The 22385-nt window shown below is 49.9% G+C and overlaps 1 protein-coding gene and 1 long non-coding RNA gene across 2 annotated transcripts in view; one reads left to right on the top strand and one right to left on the bottom strand.

Moving 5' to 3' along the window:
• Nucleotides 1–10468, bottom strand: part of KAZN (kazrin, periplakin interacting protein) — an 87369-nt gene extending 76901 nt beyond the window's left edge. Inside the window, exon 1 of the mRNA XM_086764667.1 lies at nt 10322–10468. Within this exon, the coding sequence (XP_086620793.1) occupies nt 10322–10349 (28 nt within the window). The 5' untranslated portion in view covers nt 10350–10468. The remainder of the gene's footprint in view (nt 1–10321) is intronic.
• A 3341-nt stretch (nt 10469–13809) lies between these two features.
• LOC147598175 (uncharacterized) lies at nt 13810–15358 on the top strand. The gene is made up of 2 exons (XR_015260860.1): nt 13810–14057; nt 14788–15358. It is a non-coding gene; the product is annotated as an uncharacterized LOC147598175 (long non-coding RNA).
• The last annotated feature ends 7027 nt before the right edge of the window (nt 15359–22385 follow it).

Genomic DNA, 22385 nt, shown 5'->3' with positions numbered 1-22385 from the left:
GGATTTTTTAAGGTCCCTGCGTGACTTCAAGCACCCAGCCTGGGGCAATGCTCAGCACGAGGCCCTGCAGCAGGTATCTACTAACGCAACAGCCAAAGCCCCTTACGCCTGTCCTGACCAAGGAGCAGGTCTCTACAACCACACGGGTGCCAAAATACCTCACCAAATCCTTCAGCCCCACTCGGCTCGTGCTGCGGCAAAGAATCAGATCAGGTCACCCACATTGTCACGGAGCCGGTAACCACCTCTGGATGGCACCAAGGCAGGGAGAAGAACCTCCGAAATTAAGGGAAACGAACCTCAGCAGCTGCACCAGATGCCATGAGACCAAGAACCGGATCTATCACCACATTCATAACAGCTCTAAACCGGGCTGCAGCCCTGCAAATCTACACCCAAATTCTGCTCCCGAGGCCAGCCACGAAGGGTCTTCCACCAACAAGGATTTACTTGATTTCTCCCTGCACAACGTTCACATCCACTGGAAAACATGACTGTGCAAAGCCAGGTTCGACGAAATTTCGTGATGAGGTCAAAGGCGTGCGTGCTGACATCACGGTATCGACAGGCTGTCGCTGGCACACCAGCCGGCTCTGCTCCCTTGATATTATCTGGATCCTTTAATGCTGACAACAAGCAGAGGTAACGCGTTATCTGCATACGGGTTTTTAATCCTGCAAGGTGGTCATTACCACATTGTTGTCAGACTAATTAACGAGCAATGCTCTCACGGTGATTTTTAGGCATGCTCCCCGCTCCAAGTAAAACAAATATAAAATAATCACAAACTCATACCCAGATTTAGCACTGGGTTATTTCCAGGAGCTACAGAGGCATGGGTGTGCAGCAGTCCAAATAAATCTCAGCCCAAGATAACACGATTCCATTTAAATGAAAAATAAAAGATTCTTTAAGGAACCTACAAGGTATTCAGACCTATTTAGTAAAGTGCTTCCCATTAATCTTGCCCTACGCGTGATGCTGAATCAAAGACGCTCTGCCGTGGCAGAGCAAATGCGCCCATCAAGGGAATTGCACCTAAAAATCAAACTGGTCCTTAATGAATGCGCTCTGAAACCACAGCGATAAGCACGGTGTAGATGATGTGTTAAATTAGACCATTTCCCAAAATACCCCAGAAATTATGCACGTCCAAGGAGGAACAGCACACAAAAAGATTCTTTGCAAAGGTGGCAAAAATGCAAAGTGCTTCCTGAAGCTTGGCTCTGCCTGAAAGCAACAATAAGTTGTACTTGGTGCCGCACTCCAAACAACCTGCCCAGGGGTCGCGCGCCTTGCCACGGGAGTGACGGACGCTGCAGACCTTTCTGCAACTCCAGCAAAACCTCAGCAGCTTGCGAGCAACTCTTGGGAGCTCAAGTCTAAGAGCTGGACCAAAGCCACACAACGACATGTGCACAAGAACATCAGCAAGGTGGCAGCCCCCAACCCCTGCTCCAGCATGGCCCGTTAACCCCTTTCTCTCCCTTTGAAGCCTGCTCATTCAGCAGCTCCTAAACTGGGGCAGACAGCGCTGGGCGCCAAGCAGGGGACATCTCCAGGAGATGCTGGGGACCGGCCGGTGAAGAGGCGCTCAGCTCTTCTCTGTTCCCAGGCTTGTCCCCACCACTGCTGCCTCTCTCCAACCGACCAAAAGCATCCATGTACAAAAGCATCAGGGGGCTTTGCAGGAATCCACCCTGAAGCTCACTGGAACAGAACTCTGTGGAGCTTTAAAACAAACTCTGTTCCCAAGGATGACCAAAACGATCTTTGCAGATTCAATTATATGATGCAAATGTCGCGGGGAGGATGTGGCATCTCCACCTGAAGTGGTTCCCCCTTTCCTGCCGGAGCCATCACTTTGGCAGGAAAGAAATAACAACAAATTTGGGCAAAGCTATTTAACGACTCCAGATATGTTACAGGGGATATAAAAGTTCGAGGAACTAATGTTAAGCATCTGCAGGTGGATAAAACAACAGGTTTTGCCTGAGTAGATAATGCAATAATTGACAAACACAAAAGCAAGTAATTGGGTACGTTTAAGGCTTGAAAAAACAACGCTGTACACAGAGAGGGAATATTTTGCCATCACAGGATGATGAATCCGTTTTCTGAATGTGCTGCTGTCGCACAAAATCACAAAACGATGTTGCTGAGCTCCAGTGGAGCATCCGACGACTAACGAGTAACCCAGAGCTGGGCTCTGCTCTTCCTCACACCCTCAGCGAGGACTTGCTCCAGTGAAGCACTGCGGATGCGCACGGCTCTGGGACAGATCCCCCAAGATCCTCTCCAGCAACACCACTGTGCCCAGAGCCCGCGCAGCGGGCTGCAACAGCCAAGCCAAAACATGCCATGCCCTCCCGGCTTGCACATCAGAGGGCAGCTGCTGCTCAAAATTCAAAAGGCAGCTGCATTTGGAGATTTTCCAACTGAAAATCTCAGTGTAGTCCACTAAAACCTTTACAGCAGTCCTTTAGGTTTCTTCTAAGATGTTCTTTTTCCCCTCCTGCAACTTAAAGAGATTGTCTAGACCATCTAAATCTAGACATCAAAGGTAAGTTCCTCAAATCTGTTCCTCAAATCGATTTGCTTTGCTTTCCACCCCTAACACAGCACATTTCCCTGGAACACAGGCAAACACTTCTCACGCTTGCACACCTACAGCAAACTTGGACCCGCAATACTATCTTACAGCAATCAGAAATATCCTGGGAAAAAAAAAAAAACAAAACACTTTATGATGGGAGGGCAGATTGCGCAAACCAGCCCAAGCACCCAGAGCAGAATCTTACAAAGACCTTTTAACACATTCCTAAAGGGCACGCAACGCTCTTGTGCACACCTAAACAAGAGCGCAGCATCAAACAAAGCATTTTAGGATATTCCGCTGGTAAAAGGGAGCAGGGGAAGCTGTTACTGGGGCAATCAGCCTCCTGCATGACTACTGCACAGACCCAGCGCTGGACTCCCCGTTTAGCCCATCAGTTCAGGCCAAGGGTAACCCCACGCTGTTTTTCCCAGTTAGTGTCCAGAGGAAGATGACAGACAGTTTGCTTAAAAATAACGGGCTGGAGTAGAAGTGCGCGGGTGCGCTGGCAGCCCTGATCTGTCATCATCTCTGGGCCTAAACGGAGTGCGTGCTCGCGTGCGCTTGCTTTGGGTTTGACAACCCTCCTGTTGTAAGGTGGCCAAGGGATCCGGAAGACACGTCTGCTTCTGTAAATCCCACAGTTTAATAAGAATCAAAAGCCAAATGAAACTAGAGACTCGGGTCTCAGAGCGGCTCTCGGTTACAAACCCCAAACATCGTGAACAACGGCCTCAATCTGCTGCAGCAGAGCCACAAGCTCCGTTTCATCTTCTCTGCCAAAAATTACTTCTCCGCAGCAATGACAGCTCTCCAGGTTTGACTGCTGTTGCAAAAGGGAGTCACAGAAAAACCTGCAGATAGGTATCAGCACCACATTGTGCTCATTTGCTTTCTTTACATCCCACATATTACACGCATTCACACCAAATACTATTTTCCCCCCCCCAATGCAAGCTATTTTCTGCAGAAAGGCAATTTAACTCCCCGCTGAGAAAGGAGGATGCACACTTTCACAAGACAGGAGGTGATGGAGAGGTTTAGGATTCTCCTCTGGACACCACCCAGCAAAGCGGGACAATAAAGCAGAGACTGCACGGGAGAGAAGCACGTCCCTGGGGACGGCAGCAGGAAAGGCTGCGACACACCAGCTCCCCCCGTAAGATAACCCCCAAGGTTCAGCTCCCAGACGCAGCCTGTAAAACCTGTGAAATTTTAATTTAGAGGGAGAAGTGGCATGAAAAGATGCGAGGCAGAACGACTCTGTAAGGACCAAGAAGGGCGAGAAACAGATTTATGGATGGCCTCAGAAGAGATGCTGCTTTCAAAAAACAGGTTTGCAGATGCAACAAGAGATACAGGCAATTCTCCAAGACTGGGACGCAGCCCAGCCCTGGACCACACCTCAGCAGAGCATCACTGAGTTCCTTTTCCTTCTTCAGTGATGAAGTTGATCCTCTCCCAAGCACTGAGTCTCCTGAGTGCCCAAAAGAGATCCACGACACCTTTACTGCAGCAACACACTCCCCTTCATCTTTCCATGGGCATCTTTGCTCCTTTCCCATTGTACCAGTGTTCTGAAAGCAAACTCTAGCCACGGTGCCACAAGTATGTAAAATCTGCGGCTGACCACACAGCTGAAAAGCAAAATTCCAGAGCTTTTTCCATTTCTTAGGGCAAACACAGCCCTGCCCACTGCAGCTCTCACACCACACAGGTGTTGGAAATCCTACTGACTGACAAAAGCCCACTTCTCATCAGGTGCTCCGCGCAAAAACAGCTCCCTGCTGCAGCTCATCTTCTGCACTCAAAAGCAGAGGTCTTTGCAATTTAGCAATTTTTAGATTTACTTGATCAGGCATGGCCAAAAACCAGAAACCTGCCCCAAAAGCCACCTACACCAAGCCTAGCTGGGAGCAGCCAGCCGGCATCGCACACGGCCAGCCCTGTCCCCATCCCGGCAGCTCCTCGCAGGGATCTGGGGAAGGAGAGGACTAACAAGATTAGAGAAATAAGCAATTTATCAGATTACTGAAGCCGTGCAGCCAGAGCCAGGCTGAGGGGCACCGGTGTATCGGGATATCCCCGGGAGCCACCGCCTCCAGCCAGTGTCACACTCAATCATAATCAATACGTCCGCAAAGTTGTTCTTACCCGGCGACGCACTGTCCTCCTGCAAAGCCTCTGTTATCTTAGGTCCCCTTGGTTCACAGCCTGTCGCCATCGCTCAACCTCAGCCCAAACACCCAGCCTGGCACCCCCAACCCCCCCCAGTTATCCCTCTTCGGGCAGGGGTGCACGAGGAAAACTTTGGAAAAAGCTGTTCCTCACCTTTGCAACTTCTGCAAACAAACTGACTGTGAAAAGGACTCCAGCCAACATTTTCAAAAGCAGTTTATTCAATGTATTTTCTGGTGGGACAGCCCAGACCTGCTGCTTCTTTTTCTTTGGGAAAAAAAAAAAAAAAAACAAACCAACAAACCCCATTCCATCTCCCACCAACGCAGTACGCATCTCCAAAACATCGAAACATGCATTTGTCTAGCTTGGCCTGTTGCTTCCACAAAATCCATCTCAATACCCAAAAGCATCAGCCGTAAAGTTGCAAGCACAATTATACAGTAAGAGATTGCAAAGTTTGCAGCAGCGAGGAGCAACCCCCTGAGCCTTCCGCATCCCGTGAGTGAGGACGCAGCCTGAAAAACGAGGCCTCTGGGTGACCGATTCCCCAGGGTTTCACAGGCAGACGTAACCGCAGCCTGGCTCCGCACGCCATGCCGTCAGCACGCCGGTTCTGCAAGCTGCTGCATCAGTATCAAGAGCTCTTATCTCACGCTTCGCTGTCAACAAGAAATTATGAGAATTGAATTTTAATAAGCTGGAGACCGAAGCTGTGCTATATATCACGCTAGCACTGAGGTTTAGCACAAGGAGAGGAGCAGGGACCACTCCAGGAAAGATATTTGCCCTCACAGGCTGGGCGCTGAGCCTCCCCAGCTACAAAGCCTCTTTTTGCAGCTCACGGAGTTTCGTATTAAGGATGTAGATTTTTCTGCGTCACCTGGCCTCGGTGCCAGAGAACACCAAGTTTACCAACGTATCTGGAGTAACGAAGAGTAAGTGATGGCAGGGAAGGCTGCCCTTTTGGAGGATGCCCAGCCCCATCAGTGATTATTTGAGAGGGTGCCCAAATCCAACAGACAAACTCACCCTTCATCTTCCCTGAGTTTAAGTCCGGGATCTGCTCCTACCTCCCTCTCTCCCTATCTTCAAGTCTAATGCCAAACATCTTCATGGTTATGCTACAGACTGGGGAGTCAGAAACCCCAGAGTAAGCCCTCCTTCAACTTCAGAGTTTACTTGATCTTACTTATCCTCAGGAGCTTCGCTAAAACTCCCCCGGACAGGCCTTAAAGGAATGATAATCTAAATATTATGCTAGCCATGCCAGATGAGGCTTTTGAATAGGAAAACTCAAGAAAGGATATTTTAAGTTAACATCTTCGAAGATTAAGATGTAATAGGGACCTGAAGTACTATCTACAGGCAGTTCCTTGTGTCTAAAACAACCATGTGAATATTACTACCAACAAATTTATTCCCCAGTGCATGCAACTGCTCCAGCCTGTGAAACTAATTGCTCCCCCATCCCATGAACCATACAGGACAGCAGCAAATAAAGTAGGAAATCATTAGAAAGAGTAATAGCACAGCAAGATCTCGATCTTGCAACAAGCTTGGTGCAAAAATGCTCGCGATACATGACCGGACTGAGGTATCAAAATTCCTCAGGTTCCTTTACAATACCAGCTCTCAGGCTTTGGAAGAACAAATAGCAGGGAAGATTTCTGAAAAGATGAAAATGGTACATTTTCAAGAGCCCGAGATGATTACTCGCAAAATAGCAACAGCACAGAGGTAACTGATTGCCTCCTGGGCAAAAGTCAAAGTCTTTGCATTGTAGCTATGAGAGCGTACAGAGATCAAAGAGAAAACTCTGTTTCAGGGAGTCACGAGCAGAAAGGTCCTCCTGGCCCTTTGGCATCACCAACTACCAAGACATGACTGAAATCTCTCTTACGCTGCGTACGCGCGAGATCACTGCACAGCAGGGCAAAATCCTTTATTCCAGGAGCAGGGGGCAACTTCCCACTCCCTTCCCAGCTGAATTTCGGCAGTGTCCGTGCAAACACCGTCATCCCCGGCACCACGCAACGTGAGCTGGGACACAGCGACTGCCGCGTGCAACCGACACTCTGAAATAAGAAGCGAGATAAGCCAAATGCTGAGCAAGGTATTTATTAACAACACGCAGTTATTGATTGTGCTTTACATCTTCAAGCACTTTACCAACATTAATTAACGTGTTTTCCATTTAACACTGGGAGGAGACTAAAGCCAAAACACGAGGCTAAATGGACCAACCGCCTCATTCAGCACAGCAAGCCCTTGCACCCAAACTTTGGATTTCCCCATAGATATTGCTTTTACTCAGACTACTGAAAATACAGGTATAGATTCAGCAAAGACCCTAAGCCCAGCACAAACGGGGGCCACAGCCAACCACAAAGCTGCAGCAGCGCTTGCCGCGATGCTCTGCCTGCATCCCCCCCCAGCGTCACCGACATCCCGCCCCGCCGCAGCAGCCTGACCCGGACCAGAGGGCACAGGCACGCCTTCTGCTTGCAATCATTCAACCAATATTAATTCAAACACGAGGGTGCTGACACACGGCTCCAGTGATGTTACCAAGAGCTGCCTGTAATTGCTGTGCTAAGCGCCGGGGACATGCAGTATTGATTTCCACCCTGGTTCGCATCCAGACTTAGACAGAGGCTGCAGCCAAAATACTTCCACCAGCAAACTTGCCATTAAAAAAAAAAAAAAAAAAACAACCAAAAACCAACTATGAGGACTGAGAGGTTTGAATGATTAACACTCACGCTAAGGACTGTAACAATACTCAAGTTTCATTCTTCCCCACCTACGCACACCCACCATCCATTCGTGCTCTCCCTCTTTGCTGAATTCTTCCAATTTTGTTCTAAATTACGTAAAACAGGCCCTTGAAGGGTACCTCGCCACTGCAAAACCAGCGCATTACAGCAGGGAAGAATCACATTGTGCACAAAAGGGGCAGACCCGTTACCTCAAGCTGCACCACAATGACAGGAATCACACATTTCACAAACCCAGTATTAATTACTGACTGAGTGCAGCACGGAGGCACCCGTTTGCCTCCTTTCATGCAACTTGGGAGTGACCTGGAGCACCCGCCTGCAGCGATGAGATCTCTGAGCTCCTTCCCACGGGGAGCAAAGGGACCTGATGATTCTGCCACGTGCTTCTCGGCCAGGACCAAAGCAGATCCCCACCGCACACCCCACATCTGCACTTGCAGGCAAGCAGCTGCCCACCCAATTCACGAGCATCCTGCCTTCCTTTAACGTATTTGTGTAAATCAAACAGCTTGGCAACCCTCCTACTTGGGAGACACACGACAGCTGAGCTATTCAGAGATGCTTGTTTTCACCCCATTCTTCTCAACGTCATCTCAAAAACCTTGAGGAGAAGCACAAGGCTGCCTACAGCTATCTTGGGCCCGCCTGTACAAACAGTGATGTAGGAGAGCATTTATGGCAGTATGTAAACAATAGTACCCAACTTCGGGAGGAAACGCAAAAGAGAGTGAACCTCATCAGTGGGGTTTGCCGAGACCAAATAATCTCCCCCTTCTCCTCAACGAATGCAATGCTCTCCAGATTTTACACTTAACTGATTGGCTTCTGTTACGCCACCAGTGGTAATGTGGCTGGATATATCATGTTTTAAGCAACAGCCTCTTAAACTCACAGGGAAGATAAAAACCACATCTACAGCTAGCAGGCCGCAGAGTCACACCTCGTTAGGGAAGTGCCCTCTCTCCTAGCTCCTAGACACTACCACGCTGAGACAAATTTGCCAGCTTAAGGAGCAGGAAGATGGAGTGACCCCTCCAGCAACTTCAGTAGCCGCTGGAGGTACCACTCTTGTGCCCAAAGATGGGACCACCACTGGTCGCAGGGACCCCACAAGCCCTGGCCTTTCAATTTTCACTCCAAACTGCATGTAATCCCTGTTATTAAGCAGAAGTGCACATAGTTTGTGGAACAGAGAGCATTTCTTCAGCACCGTTACACCATACCCATTGTTTTCCAGCACGCTGACAGTAAAGGAACCCAAAGAGGAGTTCTTCCATCACTCAACAGAGGAACACAAAAAAGAAGCCCTGCCAGGGCACACTGTGGGAACAAAAGCACCACCCCTCTGCAAAAAACACACGCATCTCTCCAAAAGTCTCCTGGAGAAGAAACAAAGCACAGTGTGCTCACAGAAACAGGCGCGTGCATGAGCAGCCAAAGGATTTTACCTGCATTTCTAGCTGGAAGGCTGTTTTTCCACACTCACACTGATGCTCTCTACAGCATGTCACCGGTTGCGTTCCTGATCCCCCAGGGAGGAAGGCATCCTCCTCCTGCCCTTTCAGCAGATTATTATAAAACGCCTGGGTAGCATGGATGTGGTATACAGCAGGGTCCAGTCCACATTATACCAACAGGCACCGTACGTATCAGTTCTGAAAATACCTGACCACACCACAGGTAACTTTACTCCCCACATACCCGCAGCTAGCGAGAAGCTCTGCCGAGTCCGGCTCCCTCCGCACAGCAAACCCACCTGATGACGGATTAACTCTGTTTAGCAGGTGAGATTCCACACGCCACACCCCCCCCCCCCCCCCAGCTACCGAAACGGCAAAATACAACAAGCTGGATGGAAGAAATCCACAAATTCATCGCTCTAAAATCAATTTGTGTTAATGCCACAAAACACGGGCCGTGCAGGAGCGGCGATGCCCACCAAGAGCCAGGCTATTTTAAAAAGCAGCGGCTTAAACAAAACGCAACTGTTAAGTAACACCTAAGCACCACACCAGGAGATACTCGCAGGATCTCCACGCCGAGAGATACTCACAGTAAGTAAGTAACAAGGAAATAACAAGTACTGAGGTTTTTATCAGGCAGGTGTAAATTTCGGAGAAGGGGAGGGCGTGCAGGATTTCTGTTCTGACACCAGGGCTGCTCCAGGGTGAATTGTCACGCAAGCCTGCGATTATTTGGTAAATATATTGGAGAGGTTTGTACCGAAATGTTTTGAAAGTGACAGTGACGGCAGCACTACTCCGACCAGCAGCAAACACCGGATTTCGGCCGGGGGAGAGCCGGACCCCGCTGAGAGGGCGGCAGGAACCATCCGGACCCTGCTCGTTAACCTACGGGCAAAGCCAAAACCACTTCCCACACACCCCAATTCCCACGCCCGGCACCCCCCCAGCCTCTCCCAGCCCCGCTGACAACTTTCGAGGGGTGCCGGGGCGGCGGGACGGGGGTGCGTGCACGGCAGCGGGTCCGCGCAAGCCTTTCGCCCCCCAAAAAACCGCTTATTTTTGGGGGGTAAGGGCCGTTTGGGGGTGAGCTCTCCGCCACGGGGGCTGTCCTGCTGCCGAGGTGACCAGTTGTCCCCCCTCACACCGGCGAGGCGGCAGCGTGGCCGGATGGCGGCTGTAACATGGCCGCTTCCCGACCGAATTACCGAACCGGTGAAGGGAGCCGGGGTAACCCCTCCACCTCCTCCTCCTCCCTCTCCCTTCCCCCCAGTCCACCCCACTCCGCGGCGGGCACCCACCTTGCGCGCTGTGCGGGCCGTGCTCCATGGCCGGGTCGCTGCCCAGCTCGGCGAGGCGGCGGCCGGTAGCGGCCAGCTCGGCCCGCAGCGCCGTCACCTCCTGGCCCGCCGCCTGCAGCGCCCCGTCGATGCGCAGCGCCAGCTGCTTGTTGTCGTCCATCATGTGCAGGATTTTGGCCTGGGGGGGGGGAAGGGGGGGGAAGAGGGGGAAAAGGGGGGGGGGGGTTGGGGAGGGGAGGGGAGAGGGAGGAAGAGGAGGAGAGAGGTGAGAGAGAGCGGGAGCGGCGCGCGCGCAGGCGAGGGGCTGCCGGAGGGGGAGCGGCGCGAGGGGAAGGGGCGGGGCAAAGGGGTGGGGCGAGGGGAGGGGGCTGGGGGACGCAAAAGGGGGGGGGTCCAAAGGGGGGGGTCCAAAGGGGGGGGGGGCAAGGGGGATGCAAAAGGGAGAGGGGCACGGGGGCGCGCAAAAGGGGAGGGGGCGCGCAAAAGGGGGGGCAAAGGTAAAGGGGGGTCTGTGCAACGGGGGGGAAAAGGGGGGTGCCAGGAGGGGTGCGAAGGTAAAGGGAGGGCTGTGCAAAAGGGGTTTGGCGTGGGGAGGGATGTGAAGGTAAAGGGGGAACTGTGCAACGGGGGGGGGGGGCAAAGGGGAGGGGGGCGTGCAAGGGGAGGAGCTGTGCAAGGGGAGGGCAAAGGCGGGGGGGGTGCAGGGGGGCCTGTGCGGGGAAGTGGTAGGGCCATGCAAGGGGGCGGCAAAGGGAAAGGGGGGTGTGGGGGGCTGTGCAAGTGGGGAATAAAGGGGGGGGGGTGTGCAGCGAGGGACAACGGGGAGGGGGCTGTGCAAGGTGGGGAGCTATGCAGGTGGGGAGCGGGGGGGGGCAAAGGGAGAGGAGGGCTGTGCAAGGGGGAACAGGTTGGGGTAATAAGGATTTGCCCCCTACCTGTTGCCCCCCCACCCTCTGGAGGCGAGCGGGGCTACGCGGCCTTGCACAGCGGGCAAGCAAAGGGGAGGGGCAGGCAACCAAAAAAGTGGATGGAGGGGCAGCCCTAGGCCGGCAGCGCTGCATTTATTAGCCACCCACCCCCTCTCCCCACGCCCCGGGGGAATTTTGGCGGTGCCGCGCGGGTGCGGTGAGAAGGGCACTAATTAAGCGCCTTTTCTGCTCATTGGGCTCAGGTTCACCCCAATCGCCAAAAGCTGCATGCAGCAGGTGGAGGGAAATCCAGCTCCAGACATCTCCCTTGGGGGATTTTTGAGCCCCCCGTTCGCTGTGGCAAACGCGAGAGCCCTGATGCCGCTTCGCGTGGCACAAACCCAGGGTTGGGGGAAAAAAAAAAAAAAAAAACCGAGAATTATTTGGTATCATCACTGGCGACTGCTAGAGGGAGCGCTGATGTTTCCCTCTGCCTTATGGATGCATCCCAGGGATCTGTGTTGTGTGGGCCACAGTAAACCCGCAGAGCCGCCGTCCCCAGCGAGGCAGCCATGCAGGCTGGCTTCATCCCCGCCAAAATGAAATCGTCCCGCTCCGGAACCTGCGGCCTGTGCCGCTGCACCTCCCCAAAGCATCCCTGCCTCTGAAAGCGGCAGGTTGTGTCTTGAAAAGTTCGTAAAGGGTTTAGGAACGGGGCAGGAGAACCCCGTGGCTGCAGGGTGGGGGACTGCAAAAGTGTGGGTGGATGTGGGAAGGGCAGCAAGGAACCCGCGGCTCTGGCCAAGGGAAAAGCCAGGGAAAATTGCAACCCTGAAGAAAAGAGAGAGAACAGATTTGCTAAAATCTCCAGCATCTGCCTAAACTCAGGGTTTTGCATGAACAAACCTGAAAATTTGGGGCATTTCCCAAATGCTCCTGTTTGGAGCATCAGGATGCTCCTCCTGCATCACCGCTGGCATGGCAAAGACCTTAGCCAGAATGCCGGGAAAAAAAAATTATAGAAAAGGGTTTCACTTCTCAGAAAGCTGCGAAGATGATGCTGGGAGAGGCTCAACACGAGATAAAGCAGAAGCGTGTCACCGTCCCGTGCGGTGCCGGTCCCCAGGGAACACCGGGTCACGGCTCTGTGGACACAGAGGGGTTTGGCGTGTGGTGTCCGCAGGCAGCGGTTAGGAACAGAAATTGGGTAAATCTGTCATGTCCATCAGCTGGAAAACAGCACTAAGATGGGCCTGGGTCCCCCCAGAACCTTGGACCTGAGCTGCATCGTGCTTACAGCCCGCTCTCCAAGAGCGAGTCCTTGTCAAGTGGCACCTAGACCTTGTAACGTGTCACGGGATTTTGTAAAACAAAGGGAATCCAGTATTTGGATAAATGGTACAGCGGCTTTTTCAAGGGAAAGTTGTTTTTCACGGCGAGTTTCCAGCAGCGCCTGCAACCCAACCGCTAGCGCTGGGCCGGGGCACTTGGAAAATTGCTGGAATTTTTCCTTAATGGATTCCCGAAGGGTGGACAAACAACCCGCAAGGGGAATAAATGCAATTTTTGAAATTCTTTCTTCATCATCCCGAATGAGATAAAGTTCTTTAAGTATATGTAGAAACTAAATTCTCATCAAGATAAATGCCTGGTTTCGTGCCTCATTTGCATGAGTATTTGCTGCAAACTGCACTTGCAAACGAGAGAATTATGTGTGTAACCAGATAACCCCAATGCGCAATCACAGTATCATGTATGCAAAACTCGGTCCTTGCGCTGGGATAAAACGTAAGCTTCAGCAGAAAGGAACTCAACTTTAAAGTACTGGCACATTATTTTTACGATAAAAAATCAGGTTAAAACTGCTTCCAGCCTTCCAAGAACACATTCAGCTGCTGATGCAAAGTCCAAATTATGCTTCTTACTCAATCGAACCTTAATAACAGACTAGTTGAGTCGCTGTACTGGCGGCGCTGGAATCTTTTTAATTTGCCGACGCAAGAGAATTTCTACATTAGCGCATGTGCTATTTAAAAAATATTTCTTAAACTTGGAACTCCTCCGTAAATTAATAACCTTGCTTTAAAAAAATCTTCCTTATTACTTTAAGTCCCTTGAAGATTCCCCTGAAGATATCTTGAAATATTTCCTCCCCTTCCCCATACCTCCTCCCATCCTTACTAGGGAGCAGCTGGGTCTGTTTAAAATTGATTTCAATCTCTCTGAGCAGGATTTGATTTCTCCTAGCTTCCGCCCAGCAAGATTGCACGGTGTCGCAGCGATCCTGAGATACCGGCTGGCAGAGCTCGAGCCTGACGGAAAGCGAGCGGCAAAGGGATTTCCAGTGTCAGGGTGGCTGGGGTTCGCTGGCCGCCTGCGATGCCGACTCACCATCCCACACCCTGTCGCCCACACAGCCCCCCTACGTGTTCCTGACCCAAAATCTGTCTGCGCTGTCTCCCTGGCTCTGCGAGAAGGGTGACCCCCCAAGCCCGAAAGGGCCTTGGGGACGGAAGGATGACAAATATCACCAGGGTGTACATTCAAAGGGTTATTTTGGGTTGTGCTGATTCCCGTTCGGAAGGCCAAGCCTCCGCTGAAATCCTCAAAATTGGGATGAAATGAAGTGTTAGGAAATGAATTGCCCCTCATTCCCTTTCTCCTGTTAGGTTTGTATTAACAAAAAATTTAAATGAAAAGCTAATTACATAGCCAAAATTAGAAACATCATATTTCCCCAAATTGCTTTGATTTTTTTTTAATTCCAGCTCTTGACAGCTGTGCAGCAACTCTGTGTCCCTAAGGGATGGGAGTCCCTGGCCACACAGGTGAGGCACGGAGAGGTTGGGGATATTTCCTAAAAATACCACTGGGAAACCTGAATCAACACCAGCGAGTCTTGAGTCTCCATTCAGCCTTAGCTACGCTCAGTGTCTTTTCTGGCAGTGCAAGGGCAGCCTTGAAAACTTGAAAAAAACTCAATTTTGGGCAACACGTTCTTGTAGTAGCATTGCATCCGGGCAGGCTGCTTCTTACGAACGTGGAGATGGGATGAACATGGATGGAGGAAGATCTGAGAATACTACCTGTCCTGTTTGCTCTCTTTTCAGCCTGAAGAATGCGGTGGAGGGAATATGAGAAGGTTTAGGAGGTGAAAAAGGGCTGTGCAGCGCACGAGTACCCTTCAGGCCTTCCAAACTCTTCAATTTGCTGTTCAGACACCAGTTTGTACCATTCCGTGAGTGCAATATGCAAGGGAACCAGTTGAACTAAACGGGAAAAGCCTTTTCTGTCAAGGTTGAACCTAATCTAATACAGCCCTTTGACTTGATTCAATTAAATCCTTTCTTTTCCAATTAAATAATCAGCCAGAACGTAATAAAAATGAATTTCACTGTGTCATCCTGCAGAATGATGACCTCCGAGATGCTGAAGGCTTATGTAAATTCTGCTGATCGCTTTGTATCTGCTTGTGCCTCACTTCCACCCCCAAAAAATTGCCTTCTGCCTGTATATTTACGTTATTTTCTCATCTGCTCCCTGTATCCCTGTTTGCAGTAACAACTCCCAGCTCAACGGGCTGCAAGTACCAGCCCATCCTCCAACATGGACCTTCTGTGACTGGAAAAGATCATCACCAAAGATGGGATTTTTGATCCTCGCATCTCATTTTCTTAAGCCCTGGCACGCCGCAGTGCAATTTGCCCATTTCCAAATGTCACCACCAGCATCTGTAGGGCCATTCACCAGCAAAGAAAAGCTCACTGAGAAAATCCGGTCCAAGAGACCAGCAGAATTTAGCAGCATCACCAGAAAGCCCAGCGCGCCCCAAGCTCCATGGTCTCTCCTAGCACATCTCCGCTAAGCAATTTCCAGCCGAGTTACAACAGTTGCTAACGTCTACAATTTTTTTTTTTTCCCTTCTACAGAAGTCACGTTTTATTTGTGTATTTATAACTGCATTTGACCCCCCTGTCTCGCTCATAAAACACTGAGCACCAACTCTGCTCTTCCTCGGTCGGAGTCTGGAGCAGCATCTCAACGCAAACCTTGCTGACGCGTTACTGCCACGCTGCAGCTGCAATGTTTGCACTTTAATTAATAAATTATTAAAACCGGATTAAACAGAGCTAAGCATGGCCAGGTTGAAAATTTGGGTGAATATTCTGTTTTTTCTCCCCCGCGATGCTGAGGTGACACCTTTCCCCATCTCCGTTCCTGTGCGGGTGAAAGGGTCCCGGCGACCTTCTTGTGCTGCACATCCCTGGGGGCCGTGGAAACAAACCCATTAACATTGATAAAGCGTCTCGGACTGGGGGAATTACATCACTGCCGCCAGATACACGCTTAATGGATCAAAACAAACCCCAGATCCAAACCCTCCAGCTTAGACGCATCTCAGTTACCCGGCGCAAACCTCCAGGAATCCCACTGAGAAGGGATAATTGAGAGAAAAATGTGATCCTAGAGATTTTTTTCTCCCATAAGCCAATTTTATGTTAATAGGAAGCAGATTTCTAGACCCCTTGCAAACAAACGACTCCCACAGCATATTTCACAGCTGAGCACATCCATGGCACCGGCCTTTCCACGCGGCTCTGTTAAACCCAACAACTGTTTAACGAATTGCAGCAATCCAACGAATTCGTGTACGTTCAGCCTATATTTAAATGTTTTTAGGGAAGATGTCAGCAGCCAGTTTTTCACGAGCAGGTATCGGTGTCAGCAACGAGCGCCCACCGCAACCCTTTAACATTTCTACTCTCTTGACTGGTGTGGGGAGTTAGTTGCTGTTGAGTTTTATAGAACTGGAAGGGCAATTACCCAGGAGTTTCAGGGTCTCTGCTGAACATAAACCTGCTTGGTTTCAGCTGAAATTTGGGGACTTTTCTCCCCATTGAGATATAAACTGTCACCTGAGAGATATAAAGAGTCCCACACCTCCCACCCATCTGTGGCTTGTGCCACACAACTGAAAGGTGAATGAAGCCGTTAAAACTCTCGCGGTCACGGGTGGGTGGGTGGAACACCAGCACGTGCTGGAGACCCACCAGCACAGCTGGGGATCACAAAACAGCTCTGTAGCACGCGGTGGGGATGCACTCGGAAGGAGAGTGAGTGCAGACCCAAATGTGCGTGCATGGTACTGACACCCTTGGCAGCAGCGGCGAGGTCTGCACGCTGGTTCTGTCAAACCGCTTGGATTTCACAAATACCTGTCCGTAATGGAAGAGAGAACCAGAGAGCAAGGAGAAGGAACTTCAGGCCAAGTTGGTGTGAAATACCTTTTCCCCATTGCAAATTAGATGGGGAAAAAAAACGCGGTTAGGTGTTTGCAGAACTGCAGGGGTCATTTGGGAGATGGAGTCCTACTGAGTTGCTACAAGAAATGGTCTGTGGTCTCGGGAAGAATGGGAAGATCCCAAAGCAGAGACTTTGCTTTGCAAAACTGACCCACCGGCTGTTCAGACGTTGTTACAAGGATCATATAAAAACTTAAATGAACGGGGGGAGATTCCGAGGCGCTCAGATAGCAGGATGATAGGTACCAGAAAAACCTGTGTGATCAATCAGCAGACAAATATATACCTAAATTAGGTGTGTTTCCTTCGGCAACAATGATGACGCACCGAGGTGGGTCACCGTACGCTCTCATTAACTCAGCATCAGCATTGATCTGACAGCTTTTGTCCTGTGAAGATTTGATGTTAGCGAGAGGCACGGTGAATTTCAGACACCTTTGACTTCATGACCCTCTCGATGCTTTAGCCTGGCTCATGACGGGCAAGGCTGCTGTCCTAAATTGGGCAGGAGGCAACATGTGTACCCATCCGTCTCAATGGTGCCGATAAATACCATCGGCAAAACCAGGGGAAGAGCAGCCCTTCCCTCCCTCCCCAGTGAAGAAAACTAGAAATGTGGTGGGAAGAGTCAGCTGGGGCACCCTGGAGAAGGAAGATGCTAGAGAGAAATGTAATTTTTGACCATAATATTTGTGAAGGAAGTAAAAGATGAGATCTCTAGTGTGGTTCAGGCCTCAAATAATCCAAAGATTGATGCAGAGATGGAGAGTGGGAGTACAGGAGAGGGGATTTAGCATGTGCAGCGCACCTTCCCCGTTGCCACCCGCCGCCCAGGGAGCACCTTAGCATCCGCAAAATTCCCGCAGGTGTTTCGGGGAGCGAACAGTGCAATCCAGACAAGAGTGAAACTTAATTTATTCTTGCAAGGCTACCCAAGGCAAGGCCTCCTTCCTTTGCATTCCATGCAGGGGAAGCGTGCTCTGGTGTAAGCGCCGTTGGCCTCCCTTGTTTCTGTGGCGGCAGCACCGACACTGGTGGAACACCCAGTTTGAGGATTGCCCCAGTGAAAAAACATTTGCTTTCACAGGAAAAGAGTGGGCTAGGGAGGATGGAATAATAAAACCAGCTTTTTTTTTTTTTTTTGCTTGTTTTCTTTTCCTCTGATGCTCCCAGCAGGCAGCATCTTAAAAATACAGACTAATCCTGTGTTGCCTAAGATTACAGATGTACAATTACATTTCCCACTAAAGTGTAAAAACTCTAAAAATATACCTAGATAACATTTAGCATTAACATTTCTAGCTGAAAAACTGGAGCAATATTCCTACACGTTACACATTGCATGATCTATTGTTGTATTTTATGGCTTCACGATGTATTAATTGATTCTATGCATTTGGGGCTCGGAGCACACTGGTGTCCATCTCTTAACTGGTCATTGACTCTGTGAAAAATAGCACTTTTTCAGGATTGAGATAATTCACAGGTGTTTTATTATTTCTTTGGTTAGGTAGGAAAATACCGCAGAGCTCGTTTCACAGGATGGGGAAACTGAGGCACGGATGGGCTGAAACTGGGTGTGAAGGGGTGCTGTGACCCAGTGGAAAAGGGCACCTACTCCAACCCATCAAACACAGCAAGCCTTTCCCATTAAATACGGAACAATTCCTTCATCTCTTGCCTAAAAAATTACCGGTACTCTCATACAGTGTGACACTCCTGGCAGGGAAGAGCCGGGGGTCTGCTGCTTCTAATAAAGTCTGTGTAGCGACTGACATAGATTACTTAAAAAAAAAAATTAAAAAAACACAGTCCCTCAAAAAACACACAAGCGCGATAAAGTATCTCGGTATAAAATCAATACCGGGGCAATTAGCAGCCTTTGAAAAGTTCTGGCTCTAAGTCAGTCCATGGCAGAGATCAAATGGAGGTGCTGGCAACTCACCTGGGCATTTTACTTTGCTTCTAATATACAACAGTTAAAATAATCTAAAATTATCCCCATTATTCCTGCACTTCTCCTTTTTCTTCAGGGGAGCACCACACAGCCAGGCACCCATCCCACCCATCTCTCGCCGAGCTACCCCCATCCACAGGACGGCCACGTCCAGGGAAAAATCTCCAGGATTTTCTTATCGTTTCCTACGCTAAAACTGGGGAAAACTGGAGCTAAGGCTGACCGGCCATGAGCTGCCACAGCCAGACCCAGGTCCCTCCGTCAGATTCCCAGCTGCCGCTGGGAGCAGTCTGTGGTCCCAGATGATGCGCTGGTCATCAGCCAGCATGCCAAGAGGAGTCCTCTTGCTAGAGAGAAGGTCTGAAGCATCATCTAGCCTTTCACTCGGGTGAGAATTATTAATATTAATATTATTGATATTAACAGCTTTTCAGGAAAGCGGGGAAGTTTTCCCCATGCCTGGTGCACCAGAGAAGAGGGAGATGCCTTCAGATGAAGGCTTGGCAGAGCAAGAGGGATGGAAGGAAAAGCTGACCTTCTCAGAGAGGGAACGCGACGGGAGGTCTCAGAGAAAGTCAGGGCAGGTACGTAGGACTGTCCCAAAAAAGGATGCAAAATGCTAAGTAAATAATATATTTTTTAAAAGCACAGCTGGATGGATTCCTTAGGAAAATCTATGTTGCTGAGCTCCGGTGTATGCAGAAGCTTCTCCATGGGTACCAGCACCCACGGATGGTACTGGGGACCAGTTTGTCACCCCAAAGGTCTGCAGGACAAGGCTCCGGTCACTAAGCTGGCAGAGATGTTGGCAGAGGGATTTTAAGGTCATGCATAAAAAAACCCATCGATGGCAATTAAACAGAGCAGGACAACTGTCAAGCTCTTGTGTTTGCTGACTGTCAGTAAGTTTTATGGATGCAGAGATACAGATCTACAGAGCTACTCAAGTGTGTTTCATTTTTCCAATACCCATGTGCTGCAGAGTGTTTGAGGGCAATATGTTTATCCTACAAAGCCTGTGACTTCATGATGCAGCACTTGGCTCTAGGGCAGTTCTTGTGTTATTGACTTCCTTCCAGTGTGTATAGCAAAATAAAGCCTCTCCCCGTCGAAAACCCCAGGATGAAATTTTGTCGGGCGCTGGGTGCGGTCGGTCATACTGCCAGAGGCCCAAGGGTGGATAATAAGCTTGGAAAATCTGGGACCTCAAACCTGAGATGGAAGATGTGGGGCACATGGGGCTGGTAGGTGGCACCGCACAAAGACGAAGGGACAAGGGAAAAAGAAAAACATGGTGCCATTTAAAACATCCACATTTATGTTCCTAGACTAAATGCCAGGCCAGACCTGCAGCAAGAGGGGTGATGCTCCGTCCCGCACACCCCTCGCTGTCCCGATGAGCATGAGAAATGACTGAGGACCCTCTGGCTGATTTTTGTGCCTTCTGACAGCAGCCCATTAAAATTAACGGTTCATCATCTGCACTGGACCAACTTGCCTCATGATAAAGGATCTGCCTCATTTAAAGTTACATAATTAGCAATTACCCTAATTTCATGTACATTTTTATTTTTTTTAAATAAATGTTGTCTTTTCTGACAAAAAAAAAAAGCTGCCTGGGTCTACTTCAGACTGTTCTACAGAAAGCAGCAGCATCATTATCCTGTTCGCAGAGATAATGTCTAAACACTCTTGATGAAAATATTCATTATTGCTAATTTGCATCTCTTTCAGTCCTAGGATGGAACTCAAATGAAGGTGTCACAACAGTGCTACCTCTGCCTGAGGCAGAAAGGAGACAGGGTGACCCCCAAGTCCCTCCAAATGTGAGGGTGTGAAGAGAAGGCATCTCTGGCATCCTCGTGATTATTAAGGTCAGCGCTAGGTGAAAGACGAGCAAAGGGAATCGGAGGAAAATAACAGGATAAGGATTCAGATCCGAAATCTGCGACTTTAAAAGGGGGGGAAAATCTGGGACTGGGGCAGCCAGCCGCAGAAATAGCAGAGAAAACCTCCTGGGCTGGGCTTAGTTCTGCGAGGATGCTGAGCCAGAGTTATCAAGCGGGGTTTATGAAGGAGAGGAAGGGAATTTGCTTCTGAACCCCCCCTTCATTTCAGCTCTTATGTCCCTTAGGGTTGTTGGAAAAATCCCAGCCATGAACTGCAAGACGTGTTGAAATACAGATGTTAATCGGGACGGTGAGAACTCCTGTGGGTTTCGCAGAGACTTTTCCTGAAGATAAAGTATGTTTTAAATGCGCTCCTTCCTTGCTAGGAACAAAACTTTCCATTAGTACCAGGAAATATATACTGTACCTCAGAAATACATGCTTCGCTGAGCTTGGAGAGTAAAGCTAAAATAATCTTTTCATAGCAAAGTGAGAGGAATACTTAAAAATCATAAAAAATAGGTGAATATTCATTTGAACTCCTAAGCAAATTTGCCCTTGTCGTATTTGCATCTCTTGTGTTCCCTTTCTCTGCAATGGAGTTTTATTAGCATGAACATCCACAGAAAGTGAATTTGAAGCCTGAATACCTGTGGGAAATGAATTTTAAATTCACTTGCTGTGTGCAGTCACCCAAGAAACTTGATCATAATTGTTTATTGTACTTAAATATTTATATTGTGGAAGCACCTGTTAGATAAAAAGGCCGAGATGCTCCGGCGCTGGGTGCTGTACAAACACTGGCCCAGGCTTACAGAAATTACCTCGGCGAACACGAACGGGGACGTGTGACGAGTTTGAGCGGCCTCGGTTGCATAAGAGGTGAGGTGGCAGGCGGCGGATTGCAAGGTCAAGAACAAGCACTGAGGTGGAGGGGTGAGAAACTGAAAGGCCTCGGCAATTTTTCTGAGAAAAATTGAGAAAGTTGTGGTGTATCCACAAAACAGCACGACCTCGCCCGGGGTCTGTTTGTACAGGACATCTGAAATAGAGCCAGGGGTTTAACGTGCATCACAAAATCCTCCTAGAAGCTTTTTTACTGCCTGAAGTCCTATGGCATGGACTCCAGCTTTCGCTCAGGAGCTCAGATTTCAGTGCTCACGATGCTTTTAGGGTTTACGATGGATCCTTACATTTTCTATTCCCTTCCCCTGCTCCCCATTTGCACCTGTAAAGGCTCCAGAATGCAGCATGGCCACACACAACGGTGCTGCCTCTCCCAGAAGATTCCTGGCACGACAGTGCTGGCATCCCATCGCATCCCCGCTCACCAGCCCGGTGGGTACCTTCCTATCCACCGAAGGCGGCAGCAGGAGCTCCCAGCTCACCCCTCTGCTCCAAAAACACCCCTGGATTTGGTTTTTTATTTTGGGTAGCACTTTCTGCAATAGAGGACCCTGGTTTTGCTCGGTCACGTAGCACCCTACAAGTCTTCTGTGCCCCACAGACCTCGTAGCAGTATCCCAACTGTATTTTTGGGGAGTTGGAGGGAGGAAGAGGATGGTTTCCAGCCTGCTCTCCCAACTCTCAGGCACAGCAGGGCTGCAGTCATCTCCCAAGCGAGCGGGCATAGTGACGCAGGAATTGGCTGCCTGGTTCCCTCGGGAGAAGGCTGAGGGGGTACGCTGACAACGGCCACATCCCGGCACTCCGGCTGCATCCCTGCCTGAGCCTGCCAGCAGCATTGCTGTACTCCTGGTCTTTGGAAGAAGGGCAGGGGGCACGTCGGGAGGACACTTTTCAGACCAATCTTCACTGAATTGTTTTTCCCTATTGCCTGCCTCCGTCTAGAATGCAACGAGGGAATGGATTTTTTATGATTATGGAGGAATAACTGCAAGGTCACATGTCCACTGGAAGCAGGGCAGGGCTCTACACATCGCACCCGCGGGCTGGAGCGCAAATTGCCATCTATTAAGGGCTGATGAACAAAAAAACCCTTAAAAT

This window comes from Chlamydotis macqueenii, chromosome 21 (assembly GCF_036417535.1).
Source record: "Chlamydotis macqueenii isolate bChlMac1 chromosome 21, bChlMac1.mat, whole genome shotgun sequence".
NCBI classification, from domain to species: domain Eukaryota; kingdom Metazoa; phylum Chordata; class Aves; order Otidiformes; family Otididae; genus Chlamydotis; species Chlamydotis macqueenii.
Note: the sequence above shows the minus strand (reverse complement) of the source record. Positions and strands in the feature narration are given on the sequence as shown.